This window comes from Ovis canadensis, chromosome 1 (genome assembly GCF_042477335.2).
Source record: "Ovis canadensis isolate MfBH-ARS-UI-01 breed Bighorn chromosome 1, ARS-UI_OviCan_v2, whole genome shotgun sequence".
In the NCBI taxonomy this organism is placed as follows: domain Eukaryota; kingdom Metazoa; phylum Chordata; class Mammalia; order Artiodactyla; family Bovidae; genus Ovis; species Ovis canadensis.
Window position 1 is genome coordinate 169,357,265 of NC_091245.1, and position 23,404 is coordinate 169,380,668.

The 23,404-nt window shown below is 41.7% G+C and overlaps 1 protein-coding gene and 1 pseudogene across 6 annotated transcripts in view; one reads left to right on the top strand and one right to left on the bottom strand.

The window, feature by feature from the left end:
• The window catches only part of NXPE3 (neurexophilin and PC-esterase domain family member 3), a 59,606-nt gene that overhangs the window by 30,071 nt on the left and 6,131 nt on the right, over positions 1 to 23,404 (top strand). For all 6 annotated transcript variants that reach the window (XM_069552323.1, XM_069552352.1, XM_069552343.1 and 3 more), the window contains 2 exons: positions 5,199 to 5,953; positions 9,097 to 9,170. In XM_069552323.1, the coding sequence (XP_069408424.1) occupies positions 5,199 to 5,953; positions 9,097 to 9,170 (829 nt within the window). The remainder of the gene's footprint in view (positions 1 to 5,198; positions 5,954 to 9,096; positions 9,171 to 23,404) is intronic.
• LOC138419470 (ubiquitin-ribosomal protein eS31 fusion protein-like) lies at positions 207 to 649 on the bottom strand (annotated as a pseudogene).

Below are 23,404 nucleotides of genomic sequence, written 5' to 3' on the forward strand. Positions count from 1 at the left end.
CCCTTTTGGTTTCTTTCAAGATATTTTATCTTTGATTTTCTACAGTTTGAATGCAGAATGCTTGGATATAGTTATATTTTGTATTTATCCTGCTTTATGTTCTCTGAGCTTTCTGGATCGTTGGTTTGGTAGCTCACTTTTTCTTTTTTTTTTTTTTTTTAAACATTGGCTCATGTCTTTATTAACCAGTATACCATCACTTGTCTTCAGTAGGTCAGACAACATTTGCCACAATAATGTCTGTCAAAATGACTGGCCATAAGAACTGCAGCACCACATTCATCAAGGGACACTCCTGGAGAAGGTGACTGATTTTGCCATTCTCATCCACATTATGGTATTTCAGAACAGCCAGCTTAACCTTCTTTCTCTTACTCTTATTCTTCTTGTGAGTGGTTTAAGACTTCCTCCTTTTCTTAGTGCTACCACAAAGTCTCAACACAAGAGGAAGAGTGGGCTCCTTTTGAATGTTGTAGTCAGACAAAGTACATCCATCTTCCAGTTGCTTGCCAGCAAAGATCAGTCTTTGGTGGTCAAGAAGAATTCCTTCCTTATCCTGGATCTTGGCCTTTACATTTACTATTGTATCCGAGGGCTTGACCTCAAGAGTGATGGTCTTCACTGTCAGGGTCTTCATGAAAATCTGCATCTTGGTGGTGGTTCCAAGGCAGATAGTGGATCCAAAAGGGTGTCTGACTTTAATTTGGGGAAATTTTCAGTCATTATTATTGCAAATATTTCTTCTGTTATGTTTTTCTGATCCTTTTAATATTCTTATTTGGTATATTCCACAGCTTTTGAATATTCTGTTTTCATTTTAAATTATTTTTTTTTCCTCTTTGCTTTTTAGCTTTGGAAGTTCCTATTGACATTTCCTCAAATTCAGAGATTCTCTCCTTAGCTGTGTCCATTCTACTAGTGAGCCTTTCAAAGACATCCTTCATTTCTATTACAGTGGTTTTACTATCTTGATTTATTTCTTTTCTTTTTTTTTTCAGTATGTGCTTTTCTTTCTTTTTTTCTTTCTTTCTTTTTTTTTTTTTATTGAGGGGAGGGCCTTGCTGTGTGTCTTCTTGAATCTTAGTTCCCCAACTAGGATTGAACCAGGGCCTTCAGCAGTGAAAGTGTGGAGTCATGACCATTGGACATCCAGGTAATTCCCTTGAATTTCTTTTAACTTCTATTTTTCAAAGAAAAGTTTTATATTTACAACAAAGTTGAGAGGGAGTGTTTTATATCTGGATCAGCCTGTCAATAACCAGTGTTGTGACTGAACTGGCCCTTGTGGCTCTTGTGATTACAGGATGCCCTAAGCATTAACCATCAGGAAACTGGGGGGGAAAAGGAGGAAGGAGTATTACTCTTAGGTCCTGGAGGATACATGGTATGCCTGGGGCCACACACCTAGGTCATGGTAGAGAAAAAAAGAGAGAGCATGGGCCTGAGGTTGTTTTTACTGGGCTCAAGGGTGGGCACCTGGAGTTTCATGGGTTTATTCTTTATCGGTGAACTTAAAACATGAATAGGAATTTAAAGCATGGGAAGAGAAAAACAAGTGGCCCAGAGGGCCATTTGTCTCAGTCAACCAGGATCCCTAAAACAAGCTGTGGGGGCACGGGAAGACCGTGGCTCTTTATATCTCGTCATGTGAATGTCTTGACAATCAAAATTGAAGTCAGACACTTCCATTACAAAAAAAAAAAATACAACTCTTGGGGCTTACACTGCAGGAAGATTACAGGTACTTGCCATACACCCTGTCTTTGGGTATGCATGGCCTACCCTATTATTATCATCTCTCACTGGAATGGCACTTCTTTTTAAATTTTAACCAAGGGTGAACCTACACTGACATCATAATCACCCAAGGTCCATAGTTTATTTTAGGATTCACTCTTAAGTTCAGTTCAGTCACTCAGCCATGTCTGACTCTGTGACCCCATGGACTGCAGCACGCCAGGCCTCCCTGTCCATCACCAACTCCTGGAGCTTACTCAAACTCAGGTCCACTGAGTCGGTGATACCATCCAACCATCTCATCCTCTGTCATCCCCTTATCCTCCTGTCTTCAATCTTTCCCAGCATCAGGGTCTTTTCAAATGAGTCAGTTCTTCGCATCAGGTGTCCAAAGTATTGGAGTTTCAGCTTCAACATCAGTCCCTCCGATGAACACCCAGGACTGATCTCCTTTAGAATGGACTGGTTGGATCTCCTTGCAGTCCAAGGGAATCTCAAGAGTCTTCTCCAACACCACACTTCAAAAGCACTAATTCTGTGGTGCTCAGTTTTCTTTATAGTCCAACTCTCACATCCATACATGACCGCTGGAAAAACCATAGTTTTGACTAGGTGGACCTTTGTTGGCAAAGTAATATCTCTGCTTTTTAATATGCTGTCTAGGTTGGTCATAACTTTTCTTCTAAGGAGCAAGCCTCTTTGAGTTTCATGGCTGCAGTCACCATCTTCAGTGATTTTGAACCCCAAAAAATATAGTCTGACACTGTTTCCATTGCTTCCCCATCTATTTGCCATGAAGTGATGGGGCCAGATGCCATGATCTTAGTTTTCTGAAGGTTGAGTTTTAAGCCAACTTATTCACTCTCCTCTTTCACTTTCATCAAGAGGCTTTTTAGCTCCTCTTCACTTTCTGCCATAAGGGTGGTGTCATCTGCATATCTGAGGTTATTGATAGTTCTCCTGGCAATCTTGATTCCAGCTTGTGTTTCATCCACCCCAGCATTTCTCATGATGCACTCTGCATAGAAGTTAAATAAGCAGGGTGACAATATACAGCCTTAACGTACTCCTTTCCCAATTTGGAACCAGTCTGTTCCATGTCCAGTTCTAACTGTTGCTTCCTGACCTGCATACAGATTTCTCAGGAGGCAGGTCAGGTGGTCTGGTATTTCCATCTCTTGAAGAATTTTCCACAGTTTGTTGTGATCCACACAGTCAAAGGCCTTGATGTAGTCAATAAAGCAGAAGTATATGTTTTTCTGGAACTCTTTTGCTTTGTCAGTGATCCAGCAGATGTTGGCAATTTGATCTCTGGTTCCTCTCCTTTTCTAAATCCAGCTTGAACATCTGGAAGTTCACAGTTCCTGTACTGTTGAAGCCTGGCTTGGAGAATTTTGAGCATTACTTTACTGGTGTGTGAGATGAGTGCAATTGTGTGGTAGTTTGAGCATTCTTTGGCATTTCCTTTCTTTGGGATTGGAATGAAAACTCACCTTTTCCAGTCCTGTGGCCACTGCTGAGTTTTCCAAATTTGCTGACATATTGAGTGCAGCACTTTCACAGCATCATCTTTTAGGATTTGAAATAGCTCAACTGGAATTCCATCACCTCCACTAGCTTTGTTCATAGTGATGCTTCCTAAGGCCCACTTGACTTTGTATTCTAGGATGTCTGGCTCTAGGTGAGTGATCACACCATCATGATTATCTGGGTCATGAAGATCTTTTTTGTACAGTTCTTCAGTGTATTCTTGCCACCTCTTCTTAATATCTTTTGGATTCACTCTTTGTGTTATACATTCTATCAGTTTGGACAAATGTATAAGAATGTCTTCCAATCATTATGATTTCAGCTAGAGTATGTTTCCTTACTTAAAAATCCTCACTGCTCTGTCTGGCTTTTTTTTTTTTTTTTTTGATTCCTTCTTGGAATTTTCACCTCTTTCTTTACATTGTCCATTATTTCTTGCACATTGTTTCTTTTTCTATTAGAGCCCCTTAGCATATTAATCATAGTTGTTTCAAATTCATTGTCTGATTATTCCAACATTCTTGCCATTTCTCAGTCTTGTTCTGATGCTTGATCTGTGTTTTCAAACTGTGGGTTTTTTCCCTTTTATTATGTCTTGTAATTTTTTGCTGAAAGCCGGACATGAGGTACTGCCTAAATGGAACTCTAGTAAGTATACTTTTCATGATGTGGAGGTGAAATGTGGGGGAGGTGAAGCATGTTATAATCCTGTGATCCTCAGCCCTTTAATGAGTCTGTGAACCTCAGAGCTGTTTCTTAGTCTCACCCCTGCAACTCTTAAATTGGATGGAATGTATAGAATGGACTGGTGTTGGGTATGTCCTTTACCTCAGTTTGGTTGGGCTCTGGTAAAACCCCAGCAGGTTAGGTTGTGGTAAAATAGTTTCTCTTGAGGGCAGGCCTTGTTTAAAGAAAAAGAATAGAATACTCTGACACCCAGTAGTCCCCCATCCACAGTGTCACTTTCTATGGTTTCAGTTACCCCTGGTTAACTGTAATCTGAAAATATTAAATGCAAAAATTCCAGAAATAAACAAACTTACCCATATGAAATTGTGCATTGTCCTGAGTTGCACGATCAGCTGTTGTGCCATCCTGCTCTCTCCCACTCAGGATCCTCAACCACTGACATCATCGTGGCTCAATACAGGGTCACCTGAAGCAGATGGTCCTCCTTCTGACATTATTATCGTCAGAAGGTCAGTAGTGGCCTGATGCTGCATCACAGTGCTTTTGTCCTTCACCTCACCTCATCTCATCATGTAGGCATTTTAACCTTTTACCTCATCATGAGAAGACGGACAAGGACACCATGATCAGATATTTTGAGAGAGAGAGACTGCATTCATATAACTGTTATTACAGCAAATTATTATAATTATTAGTTTTATAATTTAGTTTTATTATTATTATATTAGTTATTGTTGTTTAGAGCTTCCATAGGGACTCAGATGGTAAAGAATGTGCCTGCAATGTGGGAGACCCAGGTTCAATCCCTGGTTTGGGAAGATCTACTGGAGAAGGGAATAGCTACCCACTCTTACTGTGCCTAATTTATAAATTAAACTTTATCAAAGGTATATATGTATAGGAAAAAGCAGTATATACGGAGTTTGGTATTACCCACAGTTTCAGGCATCCACTGGGGGTCTTGGACATATCCCCTGAGGATAGAGAACTACTGTACTTCAGAATGATTCCTTTCCCCCTTCTCCTTCTGGAAGCACCAAAGGGATTTTTCTCTGATATTTGCTGTGAGACCCTTATAAAATTGGTGAACTGTGGTTTTTTGAAACAATATCATCCCAATAAAGCTTTTTTTCTTTTTCCAAGTAAGTTTTATTAAAACTTAAACTGAAGCAGGGATTTATTTGGTTGACGTAAGAAGATTTGTCATAGCTATGATTTCTGTTGTTTGTCTTTCTCTTCAGTACTTGGACCATGAGACCGCTTCAGCCACATTCATAGACAGTGGTGGACAGTTTGTTTCTTCCCAGGTGATAAGAATCAGCCGGAATCCTTACTGCGGCTATGAGCGCCAGATTCTGTCCAGCCGGGAGCGCCTGGAGGAGGACTCCTTGTTGGCTGCCCTGCAGTGGCAGGAGCCTGACGTGGGCCCAGTCCCCTTTTTGAAGAGCACTGATCCTTCTTCCAGCTATTTTGTCATCTTGAACTCTGCAGCCTTCTTCAGGGTGGGAAGCCAGCTAGAGGTGCTGGTTCATGTGCAGGATTTTCAGAGAAAGCCCAAGAAATATGGTGGAGACTACCTGCAGGCCAGAATCCACTCCCCTAAGCTACAGGCGGGGGCCGTGGGCAGAGTGGTGGACTACCAGAATGGATTTTACAAGGTCTTTTTTACTCTGCTCTGGCCAGGTCAAGTTAAAGTGTCCATATCTCTGGTCCACCCCAGTGAAGGGATCCGAGTTCTTCAGTACCTGCAGGAAAAGAAACCAGATAGGGTCTATTTCAAGAGCCTCTTCCGGTCAGGGAGGATTTCTGAAACTACAGAGTGTAACGTGTGTCTTCCAGGGAGTCTTCCCCTGTGCAACTTCACAGACCTCTACACTGGAGAACCCTGGTTCTGCTTCAAACCAAAGAAGCTCCCTTGCAGTAGCAGAATTAACCATTTCAAAGGCGGATACCTGAAGGGCCTCCTAACTGCTACAGAGAATGCTTTCTTCCAGAGGTATGTGCTGCTTGTCCTAGGTGGGGATTGAGGAGTCCCTTTCCGTTGTCTTTGTCCCACTTAGGAGACTTTATTTTGGTTATGTGCTTCTTACATCTCTCCAAACTTGCCAGTTCAGGAGAGGTGGTAAGAAGATAAACAAAGATTTATACTTTGTGATTAGTATGTTTATTTCAGGGATTTCCTTGGTGGCTCAGATGGTAAGAAATCTGCCTGCAATGCAGGAGACATGGGTTCAATCCCTGGGTTGGGAAGATCCTCTGGTGAAGAGGATGGCTACCCACTCCAGTATTCTTGCCTGGAGAATCACATGGACAGAGGGGCCTGGTGGGCTACAGTCCATGGGATTGCAAAGAGTAGGACATGACTGGGCGACTAATATGCACACACACACACACATGCTTATTTCAGTTCAAATTAAATGCCTTAACTTTTTGTTCTTTTACCTTAACATCTTTTACTTCAGAACTACATAGCATGTCTGTAGCTGTATAAGCAAGATCACTTATTCACAGAACAGATAAAAAAATTATCTAAGAACAGGGATCCTAGAGGTCTTACAGTCAAGCTAATGCTTTAGCTTCATGTCTCAGAAACTGAAAAAGTCTTAAGTGTCACATTATTAGTTGTTAAAATCATATAAACACTTATTGATAGGAAAAGGTAGGAATATGGTAACATTGCTAGATTGATTTAATGATAAGCATGAAGATTGAAGGCAGGAGGAGAAAGGCATGACCGAGGATGAGATGTTTGGATGGTATCACCGACTCAATGAACATGAGTTTGAGCAAGTTCCAGGAGTTGGCGATGAACAGGGAAGCCTGGTGTGCTGCAGTCCATGGAGTCAAAAAGAGCTGGACACAACTGAACTACTGAACTGAACTGAACTGATGGGAAACCAGGAATACCACAACGAATTGTATTTTTCAAGTTAATAGCTATTGAAATTTTTGCATTATTGAGCATATATTCCTATTTTTGAACATAGGTATAAAACTTTTTCAGTATAATGATCAATATATGGCATAATATGCAGAAGGAAGTATATAGAACCAGTATGAGGTAAAATCTCCATTTTCTTCAACATTATATGCGTGCGTGTGTGCATGCTCTGTTGCTTCAGTCATGTCTGACTTTTTTGTGACCCTATAGACAGGACTGTAGCCCCCAGGCTCCTCTGTCCGTGGGATTCTCCAGGCAAGAATACTGGCATGGGTTGCCATGCCCTCCTCCAGGAGATCTTCCCGACCCAGGGATCAAACTCAAGTCTCTTACATCTCCTGCATTGGCAGACTGGTTCTTTATCACTAGTGCCTAAAATAAAACAACATTCTTAAGAAATAAAAAAGGTAGAAAAAATTACATAGTCAGAAAGTATAATTATTTGAAAGAATGTAAAATGCTTTTTATTTTTAAATCATATATATACTTTAAAAATATTCCCTTGTAGAGATGGTTGTTGTTGTTTTAGTTGCTAAGTCGTATCCAACTATTTTGTGACTCCATGAACTGTAGCCTGCCAGGCTCCTCTGTCCATGGGACTCTGGGCAAGAATACTGGAGTTGATTGCCATGCCCTCCAGGAGATCTTCCCGACCAAAAATCAAACCCACATCTCCTGTTATCTCCTGCGTTGGCAGGCAGATTCTTTACTGCTGAGCCACCTAGGAAGTCCATGTAGTCTGCAGCAGCTTCTGAAATAAAGCTCTGGTTTTTTGTTTTTCCCATAGTCAGCTTTTGGTGACAAAAGTTTAAATACATTGTTTGCTAGAATCATGCCATGCTTTCAAAATCCCAGCAGAGGGCGCACTACTCCCAGTATATTTACTGTACTAGTCTTCCTAGGGGTTTTGTGTGTGTGTGTGTGTAGCTCAATACAAAAGGTTTTCAGTTTTACTCTTTAATTAGGCACATTATTTATCAATAGGACTCCCCAGGTGGCACTAGTGATAAAGAACCCACCTACCAATGCAGGAGACATAAGAGATGTAGGTTTGATCCCTGGGTTGGGAACATCTCCTGAAGGAGGGCATGACAACCCACACTAGTATTCTTGCCTGGAGAATCCCATGGACAGAGGAGCCTGGTGGGCTACAGTTTATAGAATCGCACAGAGTCAGATTTAGCATTTACACACATCATGAACAGATTATTTTCTTTCTGTGTACTTTTTGCCTCTGTGTGAAGAGTATTCAGTTACCCACTTTGAGGAGTGTGTTGTCAGTCTACCTAGGGGCTTAGCAGAGTGGAAGAAGCATAGCTTGTAATTTACTGAAATGCCATGTGGGAAAAAAGTGGGGAAAAGGTCAGAGAACTAAGTGTAAAAATTTTAAATGTTCGTAACACCAAATCCTACTATTAAAACCAGAAGACACCTATGAATCCAGAAGGATAAAATAATGTCTGTCCTTGCCTTTACTTGCATATCTTGGATGAGGCTGGCTGATGTAGTAGAACCCGCCAGATCTGTAGTAGAATCTTTTAAAAAATTCTACTTACTTGTAAGTTTGCTGGGAAAGTGTGTGAGGTGGCATAGGTTTTTGAAAACAAAACATTTGACAAAATCCTGATATAGATTTTAATTTTTGGATTTTTACTCTGTTAAAAATCTGAAATTTTGCATTAGGCTAACTAAAAAGGAAAAGAGAAAGATTGACATTGATCATTTGAGGGATGGATGAGTCCCCAGTTAGGATTCCGCTCTAGGCAAGGCTTAAGGAATCTGACTTCATGCTCCATAGTCTTGCAGCCTGAAAACCAAGTAGTGGCAAAGTAGACATTGTCATCAGTGTGAGCCATTCTCTTGAGTCCAAGGGATTGATTCAAACAGAATTTGTCATTTTGGAGTTTGCAAGCTAAAGGTGAAGCAGTGAAGAATTAAGAACCAGTTTAATTCTTATTCAGTTTGTGTCCATATAACCTGCTTATTATAAGATACCTAATTTATTAATTATCAATTGTATGAAATAATATTTATAAGGATACTTCCTCTTTAGAAAGCTCTTTGAAATCCCATCTATTTAAAAATTTTCAAATAAAGATACATGTTGAAAAATAGATGTTCCTAAATTTAAATAAATAAATTCATTCCTTAAATTAAAAAAAAATTTGAGCTTGTACTCTTTTTATTCCTCTTTCAAGTGGTGTCAATATCAAAATGCCAATCAACTCCAGTGGACCTGATTGGGTGACTGTGATTCCCAGGAATATAAAAGGTAAAAGGAGCGAATGTGATGATTTGTTGTTTTTCCTGCTCAGTGTGTTGAGTCTCTGTAGTTTCACTGAAGAGGTAAAGCCCCCCTTTAATTTGCCCTGGTTACTACTGGGCGTAGTTTGTGTTTTAACAAACCTTCCAGGTGATTCTGATCCATTGGTACAGGATAGTATTAAAAGTAAAAGAATGAAATTTAGAAGATGAAATATATGTGTTTTGTTTTTTGCAGAATAGTTATAATGAGCTATAGTCACTTGTATAAAAGAAGGATAAACATTATTATTTTTTAAAAATTTATTTGGCTTTGTCGGGTCTTAGTTGAGGCATGTGAACTCTTAGCTGTGGCATGTGGGATCTAGTTCTCTGACCGGGGATTGATCCTGGGCCCCTTGCATTGGGAGCACAGAGTCTTAGCCACTGGACCAGCCAGGGAAGTCCCAAGGATGAATATTATTAAGGAGCTTATATATTGGAAGGTGGTCACTTCTTGGCCTTTTGGCTAAGATCAAGTGCAGAGGGAAGATGAGGTCCTTTTAGCTATTGAAAGCATGTATGTAGTATCCCACAAAGCAGAGAGTGCAAACACTAATGCCACAGGGATGAGGTGTAGAATACACCTGAACCTAGCAGTGTGAGTATCGGCCATACACGCACCTTGTGTAAGTGGTGGGAAGGAACTGCAGAGCAGGGACCGGCGAAAGGCGGCAGCCCCTCAGTCCCTACACATGGTTGATAGGCAACAATGTGGACCCAACACAGCCAGGTCAAAAGTTTTTTTTTTCCATCAAAAACCTGAAGTCTTAATTTTTGAATGTGCATCTCCAGATTTCAAAACATTGGCATCTTGTTAAAAACTTAAAAAAAAATTGTGTGGACTAACTAAAACTTGTGGTCTAGATGCAGGCAGAACCCTGCCAGTCTGTATTTCTGGTGTTCACTGTCAGTTGCCACAAGCAATCCCCATCTTTTCCTAATGAAGAACTGTATTCGATTTACTTCAACCCAGTGAGTTCCTAATTTTAGATGATGCAAATGTGAAACATCATGAATGGAAATTGCTTGCCTTTTATCGGCCAGGCCCTCAATCCCACAGTTGAGATGTCAGTAAACATGGTACCCCCAGTATACTGTATCCCTTACACACTCACATCTGTCACTTCTGGAGGCTCTGATCACCAACACTTCTGACCCTCTGTTCCACAGCCCTGGTTGTCTAGCTCACTAGATTCAGTCACTAGTGAGGCTTTTGAGGGGTTTTTAGAACGAAAGAAACCATGAATCAGTAGGAGCAGGGTACCCTGGCTTGGATGGGTACCCTGTGATCCTGTGATGTCCCCAGTTGTCCAGTGGGATGGCCAGTGGGAGGAGCTTTAGATGGTTTGCTTGCACCTGACAGGTCTTAGAGTTCAGCCAGGAAGTGGTTGTGGCTTTGCACAAGGAACAATAGGAAGGTCTTCTTAAATGAACAGTGCAAAGAAGCAGAGGAAAACAGTAGAATGGGAAAAACTAGAGATCTCTTCAAGAAAATTGGAGAGATCATGGGAATATTCCATGGAAGGATGGGCAAAATAAAGGACAGAAATGGTAAGTACCTAACAGAAGCAGAAGAGATTAAGAAGAGATGGCAAGAATACACAAAAGAACTATACAAAAAAGATCTTAACGACCTGGATAACTGCAATGGTGTGGTCACTCACCTAGTGAAGTGAGTGTGAAGTCAAAAGTGGGCTTTTGGAAGTATTACTACAGACAGAGCTAATGGAGGTGATAGAATACCAGCTGAGCTAGTTCAAATCCTAAAAGATGATGCTGTTAAAGTGCCGCACTCAATATGTCAACAAATTTGGAAAACTCAGCAGTGGCCACAGGACTGGAAAAGTTCAGTTTTCATTCCAGTCCCAAAGAAAGCCAGTGCCAAACAGTGATCAAAATACCATACAATTGCCTCAGTCTGCTTGTTAGTAAGGTTATGCTCAAAATCCTTCAAGCTAGGCTTCTAACAGTAGATGAACCGAGGACTTCCATATGTACATCTTGATATAGAATAGGCAGAAGAACCAGAGATCAAATTGCCCACACTTCTTGGATCATAGAGAAAGCAAGGGAATTCCAGAAAAACATCTACTTCTGCTTCATTGACTATGCTAAAGCCTTTGACTGTGTGGATCACAACAAATTGGAAAATTCTTAGAGATGGGAATACCAGACCATCTTCTCTGTTTCCTGAGAAACCTGTTATGTAGGTCAAGAAGCAACAGAACTGGACCTGGAACAATGGACTGGTTCAAAGTTGAGAAAGGAATAAGAGAAGGCTTTGTATTGTTCAGTTCAGTTCAGTCGCTCAGTCATGTCTGACTCTTTGTGACCCCCATGAATCGCAGCACACCAGGCCTCCCTGTCCATCACCAACTCCCGGAGTTCACTCAGACTCATGTCCATCGAGTCGGTCCATCCAGCCATCTCATCCTCTGTCGTCCCCTTCTCCTCCTGCCCCCAGTCCCTCCCAGCATCAGAGTCTTTTCCAATGAGTCAACTCTTTGCACAAAGTGGTCAAAGTACTGGAGTTTCAGTTTTCATTCCTTCCAAAGAACATCCAGGGCTGATCTCCTTTAGAATGGACTGGTTGGATCTCCTTGCAGTCCAAGGGACTCTCAAGAGTCTTCTCCAACACCACAGTTCAAAAGCATCAATTCTTCGGTGCTCAGATTTCTTCACTACCAGGGTCCAGCCCCAGTTGGATCCAGGGTATCCGAAGTGTGACGGCGTCGGTGACTGAGATTTATTTAGAGATATATAGAGAGATAAAGAAAGAATATTGCAGTTAAGAAAATAGAGGAGAGAAAGAGGCTGATATTCCTTGGTTTACACAGAAAGCCAATAAAGCCCCAGCATGGGACTTGCTCTGTTCATGTAGGCCACAGGTGCCCTCTCGAATTGCGGAAGATGCCCCACCTTGAGCACCTTCTCAAGTGAGTCTTAGAAGCCTGGGGGAAAAAGTGAACTCAGAGGCCCCCTGTGCTCCAGGGAGTCAGCCTGAAAGGGAAGAGGAGCAAGGAAAGAACGACACGGGGTGACCAAGCTTTGGTGAGCAAGGCCCACAACGTTATTTTCAAAAGGAGCTTTTATACCCTAAGTTTTACATAGAGAATAATGGAAGATGCAGAGTCAGCAGTCCTGACCCTTATCGAGACTAGGCTTTCTTTCTGCATACCTAATCTGTATACACAGGTCTTAGGTGATTTACATCATCTTCTGGCCAGGAGGCCTATTAGCATTTTATCACCCTTTTCTGATAAGGGTCTGTCAACCAGAAAACTTATTTTCCCTAAAAGTGTTGTTTTTTCCAAAGTCTGGTGCCACTCTCAGAAAGCACTAAATAAAGTTACATTCCTATAGGGCAAAGGTGTAGTGGGCTATAACAAGGAAAGAATTTATTAACTCAAAGTTTAATGTTGTTAATATCAAGGCCGCTACTTATATTTCTATATATTAACTATGTTAATGCACACAATATGAAAACTTGGCAGCAAACATTGGCTCAACAGTGAGACCCTTCACCAGTACCACTCTAATAATTCTGACTCCTCGAAAGGCTTTATTTAAGCTTCTCGTGCCCCTTGTGGTTGGGAGGCTATAAACAATCGCAAGCGTAGTTGTAAAAGTCCAGATAAACCTGTCAGGCAAGTTAGAGAGCCATCAGAGGGGTTTGGATTGGAACACTCTATTATGCCCAGGAGATTTATAAACTAGAGCTCTAAGTTGATTTTCTTTAGAGAAAGGTGCTCGGGGATAGCCCCCTGCTGGTATCAGAGGAGTTAGTGAAAGATATAAAATAGTAAGACAGACAGACTCTGGTTTTGGGATAGATGCTCGAGCAGGTCCACTGGGTCCCTTGAGTCCTGATTTGCCTTGCCCCTCAGGTCTCTTCCTCATGATCTTTGCCATGGGTGGGATTGGCCTAGGGAGTCCCTTGAGTTCTGAAGCCTTGCTTGTCAGGTCTCCTTTGCATGACCTTGTCATGGGTGGGATCTCCCGTGCTGGCTCCCAGCACTTCATAGTCCAACTCTCACATCCATACATGACCACAGGAAAAACCATAGCCTTGACTAGATGGACCTTAGTCGGCAAAGTAATGTCTCCGCTTTTCAATATGCTGTCTAGGTTGTCATAACTTTCCTTCCAAGGAGTAAGCGTCTTTTAATTTCATGGCTGCAGTCACCATCTGCAGTGAGTTCGGAGCCCCCCAAAATAAAGTCTGACACTGTTTCCACTGTTTCTCCATCTATTTGCCATGAAGTGATGGGACCAGATGCCATGATCTTCGTTTTCTGAATGTTGATCTTTAAGCCAACTTTTTCACTCTCCTCTTTCACTTTCATCAAGAGGCTATTTAGTTCCTCTTCACTTTCTGCCATAAGGGTGGTGTCATCTGCATATCTGAGGTTATTGATATTTCTCCCAGCAATCTTGATTCCAGCTTGTGCTTCATCCAGCTCAGTGTTTCTCATGATGTACTCTGCATATAAGTTAAATAACCAGGGTGACAATATACAGCCTTGACCTACTCCTTTTCCTATTTGGAACCAGTCTGTTGTTCCATGTCCAGTTCTCACTGTTGTTTCCTGACCTGCATATAGGTTTCTCAGAGAGGCAGGTCAGGTGGTCTGGTATTCCCATCTCTTTCAGAATTTTCCACAGTTTATTGTGATCCACACAGTCAAAGGCTTTGGCATAGTCAATAAAGCAGAAGTAGATGTTTTTCTGGAACTCTCTTGCTTTTTCGATGATCCAGCAGATGTTCGCAATTTGATCTCTGGTTCCTCTGCCTTTCTAAAACCAGCTTGAACATCTGGAAGTTCATGGTTCATGTATTGCTGAAGCAGATGCCCTAATGACAGAAAGTAAAGAGAAACTAAAGAGCGTCTTCATGAAGGTGAAAAAGGAGAGTGAACAAGCTGGCTTAAAACTCAACATTCAGAAAAACTAACATCATGGCATCTGGTCCCATCACTTCATGGCAAATAGAAGGGGGAAAAGTGGAAGCAGTGACAGATTTTCTTTTCTTGTGCTCTGAAATCAGTGTCGATGGTGACTACAGCCATGAAATTAAAAGACACTTTTAATTTCATATTAAAAATTAGAGATATCACTTTGCCAACAAAGATGCATATAGTCAAAGCTATGGTTTTTCCAGTAATCATGTATAGATATGAACTTGGACCATAAAGAAGGTTGAAGAATTGATAGCTTCGAATTATGGTTCTGGAGAAACTCAAGAATCACTTGGGCAGCAAGGAGATCAAACCAGTCAGTCCAAAAGGAAATCAACCCTGAATATTCATTGGAAGGACTGATGCTGAAACTGAAGCTCCAATCCTTTGGCCGCCTGATGTGAAGAGCCAACTCATTGGAAAGACCCTGACACTGGGAAATATTGAAGGCAGGAGGAGAGGGGGATGACAGAGGATGGGATGATTGGATGGCATCACTGACTCAATGAAGATGAATTTGAGCCAACTCTGGGAGATAGTGAAGGACAAGGAAGGCTGGCATGCTGCAGTCTGTAGGGTTGCAAAGAGTGACATGACTGAGCCACTGGACAACTAAAATTTTGTTCAGAGAAAAGAAAAATTCAGTAACTAGTGAGGCTTTGATGGGTTTTTAGAGGAAGAAAGAAACCATAAGTCAGTAAGAGCAGGGTACCGTGGGTTTGAGAAAACTGTTTCAGAGCAGGTAAACAATTGGAAAGAAAAGAGAAGGACAATTACTTTGTATAATAACAAAGAAGTCCAGCATGGGGGAATGTCATCGATGTTCAGCTTAGTGACCAGCAGAGGGCACTCAAAGATACTAAATGAACGGCTCCCATTCTTACTAGTTTCATTCCTTTTCCCTCCCTCCTTGCCTTCCTCCCTAATTCCGTCATTCCCTTTGTCCTCTTTTTAAAATGTCTTGTTTTCTGTTTATTTGAGATTTAAATAAGGGTTGTGGAAATAGTACAAAGTTCTTGTATAGACTTCACCCAGTTTCCCCTTAGACTAACTTCTTAAGTAATCACAGCGGTGCTTAGTCGCTTAGTCATATCTGACTCTCTGATCCCATGGACTGTAACCCTTCGGGCTTCTCATCCATGAGGATTCTCCAGGCAAGAATACTAGAGTGGGTTGCCATTTCCTTTCCCAGGGGATCTTCCTGACCCAGGGATCGAACCCAGATCTCCCGCATTGCAGGTGGATTCTTTAGCATCTGAGCCACCAGGGAAGCCCAAGAATTCTGGAGTGGGTATCCTGTTCCTTCTCCAAGGGATCTTCCTGACCCAGGAATCGAACTTGGGCCTCCTGCATTGCAGGCAGATTCTTTACCAGCTGAGCTACCAGGGAAGCCCAAGAAATCACACAACACTTAACAAAAATAAGAATGGAACATCCGTGTAACATTATTAACTAAACTATTAGGTTTTATTTGGATTTCATCAGTTTTCTGGCAGATGTCCATTTTTTGCTTCCAAAATGCAGTGCAGACCCCACATTGCATTTAATTGTACATTTCCTTAGTCTTTCCACTGTGACAGATCTTCAGACTCTTGTCTTCCATGACCTTGACACTTCAGAGGAGCACTGGTCAGATATTTCTTAGAATCTCTCTGAACTTGAGTTTGTTTGATGTTTTCTTATGAGTGGAATGAGGTTATGCATTTTTGGAAAGACTAGGACAAGAATGATGCTGTATCCTTTTGCGGAGGTACATGATGTCCAGATGTATTGCTGACGAAACCTTGATCACCTGGTTTAAGTGGTGTCTGCCAGGTTTTCCATTGTAAACTAATTATTTTCATCTTTGTATCTACATGATATTCTGGGGAGATACTTTGAGGCTGTGGTAGGCTAAATAATGGCCCCTAAAGATGTTGTTATTCAGTTGCTCAGTCATGTCTGACTCTTTGCGACCCCATGTCCATTGAATCAGTGATGCCATCCAACCCTCTCATCTCCTCAGTCATCCCCTTCTCTGCTGTCAATCTTTCCCAGCATCAGGATCTTTTCCAGTGAGTCGACTCTTTACATTAGGTGGCCAGACTATTGGAGCTTCACCTTCAGTATCAGTCCTTCCAATGAATATTCAAGGTTGATTTCTTTTAGGTTGACTGGTTTGATCTCCTTGCAGCCAGCCCAAGGGACTCTCAAAATATCCAGATCTTAATCCCTCAAATTTGTGGATGTTATATGTTATATGGCTAAAGAAACTTTGCCAATATGATTAAGTGAAGGTTTTTGAGCTGGGGAGAGAGTATCTGGAATATCTGCTGCTGCTGCTAAGTTGCTTCAGTCGTGTCCGACTCTGTGTGACCCCATAGACGGCAGCCCACCAGGCTCCGCTGTCCCTGGGATTCTCCAGGCAAGAACACTGGAGTGGGTTGCCATTTCCTTCTCCAATGCATGAAAGTGAAAAGTGAAAGTGAGGTCACTGTGTCATGTCCAACTCTCAGCGACCCCATGGACTGCAGCCCACCAGGCTCCTCTGTCCATGGGATTTTCCAGGCAAGAGTACTGGAGTGGGGTGCCATTGCCTTCTCCACTGGAATATCTGAGTGGGCCCTAAATGCAGTCGCAAGTGTCATTTTAAGAGGGAGGCAAAGGGAGGCTTCCTACAGAAGGCCATGTGAAGATGGAAGCAGAGAGAGATTTGAAGATGTCATGACCTTGGCTTTAGTAATGGAGAAAGGGACCATGAGCCACTGAATGCAGCTCTAGAAAAGGCAAGGAAACAGATTCTTCCCTAGAGCTTCCAGAGAGAGTATGGCTCTGCCCACAGCTTAGTTTTGGCCCGGTGATGCTGAATTTGGAGTTCTGGCCATCAGATCTGTAAGAGAATAAATTTGTATTTCTCAGCCACTAAATTTGTGGTGATTTGTTAACAGCAGCCACAGGAAATTAATAATACAGAAACTACGGAAAACGTTCTGTTTTTGTTTAAACTTTCATCTACTAGCTTCAGCATTCATCACCCAATCTTCCTGTAGCAGTTACTTCTGTGGTGTTCTAATGATGACCTGCTCTTTCTCTCATTCTTAAGACATGTATTAATCGGAATTTTTTTTGTAAGGAAGAGTTGTCCATTCTTTATCATTTGTTAATTTCATCAGTATAGGCTAACGACTATTTTGACTGTTTCTTTGAATTATAATCCAATTCGGTTGTTGTTCAGATTGTTCCAGTTTTGGTAATTGGGAACTTCTTTCACTTGGCTCTGTGCCCTTTTGACAATGCTTTCGTTCTTTTAATTAATTATTTCACTTTTTTTTGAGCTCTTCCTTACTTTCTGAAGGTACCACAAGGTATTTCAGGCCCATTGTGTATTTTCTTTGCCGAGGCCATGGAAGGGCTCATAGTCTTTCCACTTTTGTTATTTCCACCTATGAATCCTATACTTTGAAGATTTTATTTTCCCTTTGACATGTTGATATTTATTTATTTATTATTATTTTGACTGCGTTACAAGGCTTGTGGGATCTTTTTTCTTTTTTTCCTCTTTTGGTCCCACTGCACTGTGTGCAGAATCTTAGTTCCTGCACCAGAGCTCAAACCCTGGTCACAGAGTGAAAGCATCCTAACCACTGGACTGCCAGGGAATTTCTTCAACTATGTATGGAATTAACAATTCCTTAGTTAATTGATTTTCCTTCTCAAGCAGTCTCGTGGATTTGCTCTAGATTGCCAGTGCCATCCCCATGCATGGACATGATTTCAGCACAGAAACATAACTTTCAGTTAGACTAGACTACCTTATTAAAGCTAAGCATCTGATTTCTGACAGGCTTTCCCAGGGTCAGAATTATTGCTGGATTTTTATAAGCACCAACATTGTGGTCCTCAGACCACTAGCCTAATGTCTCAGGCACTTTGATGGTTTCTAATCTCATCAACAACTAAACTAGAGCTCATGTGTTGGGGGGAGCCTAATGAAAGTTTAGTATATAACTAGATCTAATAACAATAAAATAAATATCAACATCTTTATAGCTTTCTGCTGTTTTTCTCTATTGAAATTTGTCTTATAGGCAGTAAAGCACACAGATATGAGGCATATAGTACAATGGAGTTTTACGTCTGTACATATCTTTGTAGGGTGACTCCCCAGTGATCCATGCCCTTCGACTGTATGACAAAGTTGACTTAAAAAAAGAGAGAGAGAGAGAGATGATCCTGGGTCGATCTGACCTAACCATATAGGTCCTTAACAGTGACCTGGTACTTCTAGAAGAAAGATTGAAAGTGTGAGAAGGATTTCAGGTGATGGAGATTCTTCATTGCTGGTTTTAAAGACGAAGGAGGCTACTGGGCCAGGACTGTAGGCAGCTTCTAGGAGCTGAAGGTCATTCCCTGATTGACAACCAGCAAGGAAATGAGAAACTCAGTCTGACAACTGAAAGGAACTGAATTTAGCTAACAATTTGAATGAACTTGGTAGCAGATTCTTCTCCAGAGCCTTCAGAAAGGAACACAGCCCTGCTGACATCCTGATTTCCATCTGAGATCCTGAGCAGGAACCCCGCCATACCGCAGCCCAGATTCCTGACATGCAGAACTGTGGGGAAACAAATAATCCTTGTTGTAAAATGTAATTATCAAATTTTTATTTACTTATTTTTTGGCTGTGCTGGGTCTTGGTTGCTGTGCATGGGCTTTCTCTAGTCGAGAGCAGGGGCTTCTCTTTGCTGCAGTGCCCAGGCGTCTCACTTTGGCAGCTTCTCTGGTTGCAGAGCACTGCCTGTAGGCGTGCAGGCTCAGTACTTGGGACACATTGGCTTAGTTGTTCCATGGCACGTGGAATCTTCCTGACAGAACCTGTGTCCCCTGCACTGGCAGGATTCTCACCCACTGTACCACCAGGGAAGTCTGCCTCTTATTTTTAAGCCAATAAGTTTGTGTTGATTTCTTACATAGCAATAGGAAATGAATTAATCAGTTACTACCCAGATCAACATATAGAGTGTTTATAGAATGTCCAGCATATTTCTAGCACTCTAGTATAGCCCCTTACAGTGAAAAATGTACTTTCGCACATCGTAATATTGAATTTTCACAACAACCCAGTAAACCAAGGTCCTCAGATGACTCCACCCTTATGGCAGAAAAGTGAAGAGGAACCAAAGAGCCTCTTGGAAAGTGAAAGAAGAGAGTGAAAAAGCTGGCTTAAACCTCAACATTCAAAAAATGAAGTTCATGGCATCTGGTCCCATCACTTCATGGCAAGTAGATGGGAAAACAATGGGAACAGTGACAGACTTTATTTTCTTGGGCTCAAATTCACTGCCGATGGTGACTGCAGCCATGAAATTAAAAGATGCTCCGCTTGCTCCTTGGGAGAAAAGCTATGGCCAACCTAGACAGCATATTAAAAAGCAGAGACACTACTTTGCCGACAAAGGTCTGTCTAGTCAAGGCTATGGTTTTTCCAGTAGTCATGTATGGATGTGAGAGTTGGACTATAAAGAAAGTTGAGCGATGAAGAACTGATACTTTTGACTGTGGTGTTGGAGAACTCTTGAGAGTCCCTTGGACTGCAAGAAGATCCAACCAGTCCATCCTAAAGGAAATCAGTCCTGAATATTCATTGGAAGGACTGATGCTGAAGCTGAAGCTCCAATACTTTGGCCACCTGATGTGAAGAACTGACTCATTTGAAAAAGACCCTGATGCTGGGAAAGATTAAAGGCAGGAACAGAAGGGGGCAACAGAGGATAAGATGGTTGGATGGCATCACCGACTTGATAGATGTGAGTTTGAGCAAGCTCCAGGAGTTGGTGAAGGATGGGGAAACCTGGTGTGCTGCAGTCCATGGGGTCACAAAGAGTTGGACATGACTGAGCGACTGAACTGAACTGAAACCAAGGTCCAGGTCCAGTTAACTTAGGAAATCAAAGGATTGGTATGCTACATGTTGTTTAGTCTCTACATTGTGTCTGACTATTTAGCAACCCCATGGACTCTATCCCACCAGGCTCCTCTGCCCATGGGATCATTTGGGGAAAGGAAGCCCACTCCTACCACCGTTTCAGTAACAAAATGTAAGTCTCTATAAATGGTTCCACCTCTGCCATCTCCCATCTCCTCAACTCCCTAAGAAACCTTGGCAAGTCACTGACTTGCTTTCTTTACCTTTAAGAGATATTTGGGCTAGCATTCTCTGAGGTCCCTTTCAACATTCTCTGAATCTACAGCTATTTCTACCTCAGATAGCATTTTTAGCCTTCCTGTGTAACATGCTTAGCTTTTAGGGAAAAGAAAGAAAAAAAAAATTATCAAAGTTTTGTAGGGGGAATTCAAGGTTCAGTAAAAACTCAAACCACTGTGATCTCTAAGGAGCTAGGCGCTCCTCGCGTTCCCAACACGGGACGGGGTGTGGCCGGACAGCTCGGCACACTGTCCTCATTCCTTACCTCCCGGAGGTGGCGCTCCTATGCTCACGTTCCTAGATAGGGAATTGATTGCCTCCATTTCTTCTTGGTCTTGTCCTTCTTTCCCCTCCTGAATTCTAATTCCCTGCCAGAAAAATAAAAGGACCCGTGTTGGTACATACACATCCCTGCCCTTATTTCACACAGTGTCCCTCTCATACCACTCTTTCTAAATGGTTTAGGGAAATTTATCTCTGCCCATTTTTCTCATTTAGTCCCATTCGTGGCCCAAATAGCCCTTATTATGGCTAATGAATGATATGGAATGATGCTCTTTAGAGGAAAATTTAAGCTATGGGCTTTTAAAGAGAAGCCAAGACATTTTAGCGGAGAAGGCAATGGCAGCCCATTCCAGTACTCTTGCCTGGAAAATCCCATGGATGGAGGAGCCTGGTAGGCTGCAGTCCATAGGGTCGCTGAGGGTCGGACACGAGTGAGCAACTTCCCTTTCACTTTTCACTTTCATGCATTGGAGAAGGAAATGGCAACCCACTTCAGTGTTCTTGCCAGGAGAATCCCAGGGACGGGGGAGCCTTGTGGGCTACCGTCTATGGGGTCGCACAGAGTTGGACACGACTGATGTGACTTAGCAGCAGCAGCAGCAGCAAGACATTTTAGAGAAGGCCCCTATGGACCTTACTTGCAAATAATCAAAACTATCCCTTCTGATTTTGCATAAAGATCTTTATGTCTGCTCTTACAACCACTGCCGTATAAATTTCCTTCACCATCAATGTTCAAGATAAACATAAAGTTGAGTAATGACTTGGTTATGTTTTAAAATTATTTTTATTCCGCTTATACAGTACAACTTACATCAAAATTCTTTCTGAGCTCCAAGAAACGCTGGCTTTTTAAACAGTTCAGACTGCTTGAAATTGTTAGTCGGGATATATTTTTGTCCCAGTTGACCATAAGAGGGCAATGTAGGTATACATATTTCTCTTTAAAAATACCTTTTGTTATCTAGTGCTGCATGTTTAAAGAATTAATGTGAGGTTCAGTAATTGATTTGCTTTGCTTGACTTAACTCTGATAGTGAATATAATTAACATTTGAATGGAAATGGTAATTGTTTCCGGTGTGATATACATGTTTCTTTGTAACACTTACTTGACACAGAATAGCTGAGTGTACTAACTTAACCTAGCAAAAATTGTGACTTTAAAATCACTTTTGATTCCCATTCCAGTAGATATTTTCTCTGGGCCCCAGGTGTGTGCTCTGGCCTGTGCAACCTTTATGTGTTGATGTAATAAGGAACTTTGGGCAAGATGAGATGACATGGTTATGCCTCATTTAGTAGCATGTTGAGAAATTGCTTTTGAATAAGTCAAACAAATGTTTACCCTACCCCCCAGTTTTCTTTGATAATCACATTTGCCACAAAAGCATTTACAATGCTGTTTGCTTTTCAGTTGAGACCTTGAACCTGCAAAGAATTTGCAGATGCCTAAGAAAAAGGATTAAATATGCACCCTCTATCAAATAGGGCATCTTCTTTGAAGGGAATAAAACCAAAATAACTTTGAGTAATATAGATAATATCAAGAAGTCAAAGAAGGGGCCTTCCTGGTGGCTCGCTATGAAAGAGCCCGCCTGCCAGTGCGGGAAGATCCCACATGCCACAGGGGCAGCTGAGCCTGTGTGCACAGAACTATGGAGCCTGTGCTCTAGAGTCCAGGAGCCACAACTAGAGAAAGGCCCCTGCGGCGGTGAAGGCCCAGCACTGCCATAAATAAAGAAAGAAAAGAAAAAATGAACTGGAGCAAGCAGACAGGCATTGGAAGGAGGTGGAATTTTTTTTTTTTTTAATAAAGAAATCAAAGAAGCTGAAAATAGTCATGAGTAGGAGACTTGCTTAAATTTCAATTTCTAAGTCATGTGAGCTCTTGGATTTTGAATTGTGGTTAGACAGGTGAGACTATAGCATTGATGGATTATGATCAAGATTTGAACCTTGGGGTGTGTAAGGGAGTGATGCAAAATGATAGGTGGTTTTTGGAAGATTATAAACTTGAATAATAAGTGCTAGAAATGAATAAATGTACACTTTCCAGAAAAAAAAGCCTAAAAGAAAATGGCCGGTATCCACAGACATCTTGTTTTGGGAAGTGATGTAGCGCAGTGGTTAAGAGCATGGCCGTGGGGGCTCACCTGCTTAGATTAGATCCTGACTTTGCTACTTCCTGGCTCTGGAACTGAGGTCAAATTACTTAACTGTTTTGAAAGGTAGGACCTATCTTGAAGGGTTATTGTGAGCGTCCGATGAGATAATACATTTAATTGCTCAGAAGAGTGTCTGGTGCAGAGTAAACTTGCAGGAAATATTAGGCCTCCCTGTTGAAGCAAGTAAAATGCTCTGTTTCCACTGAAAAATTCCAGTGGCATTTTCTGAGGGAGGTGTTTGGTAAGAAGGGTGTTGACTGTCACTGTGAAAGGTGTCCTGATGCTTGTGTGATCATGTGTAACTACGCTACAAGCATGAGTACACACTGCTGATGCAATTTTTTTTTAATCTGGCCACATTGGATCTTAGTTGAGGCATGTGAGATCTAGATCTAGTTCCCTGACCAGGGATGGAACCCCAGCCCCCTGCACTGGGAGCACGGAGTCTTAGCCACTGGACCCCCAGAGAAGTCCCTGATGCAATTTTAATATTATTCATTGTGTATAAGGACTTTTGAACCTTTTGTGTTGTGGAGAGTAAGTCTGTAGATCTTGTGTCATTGGTTTGTTTTCTGTGTTCAGTGATGGTTTTCTGAGTTAATATTTGA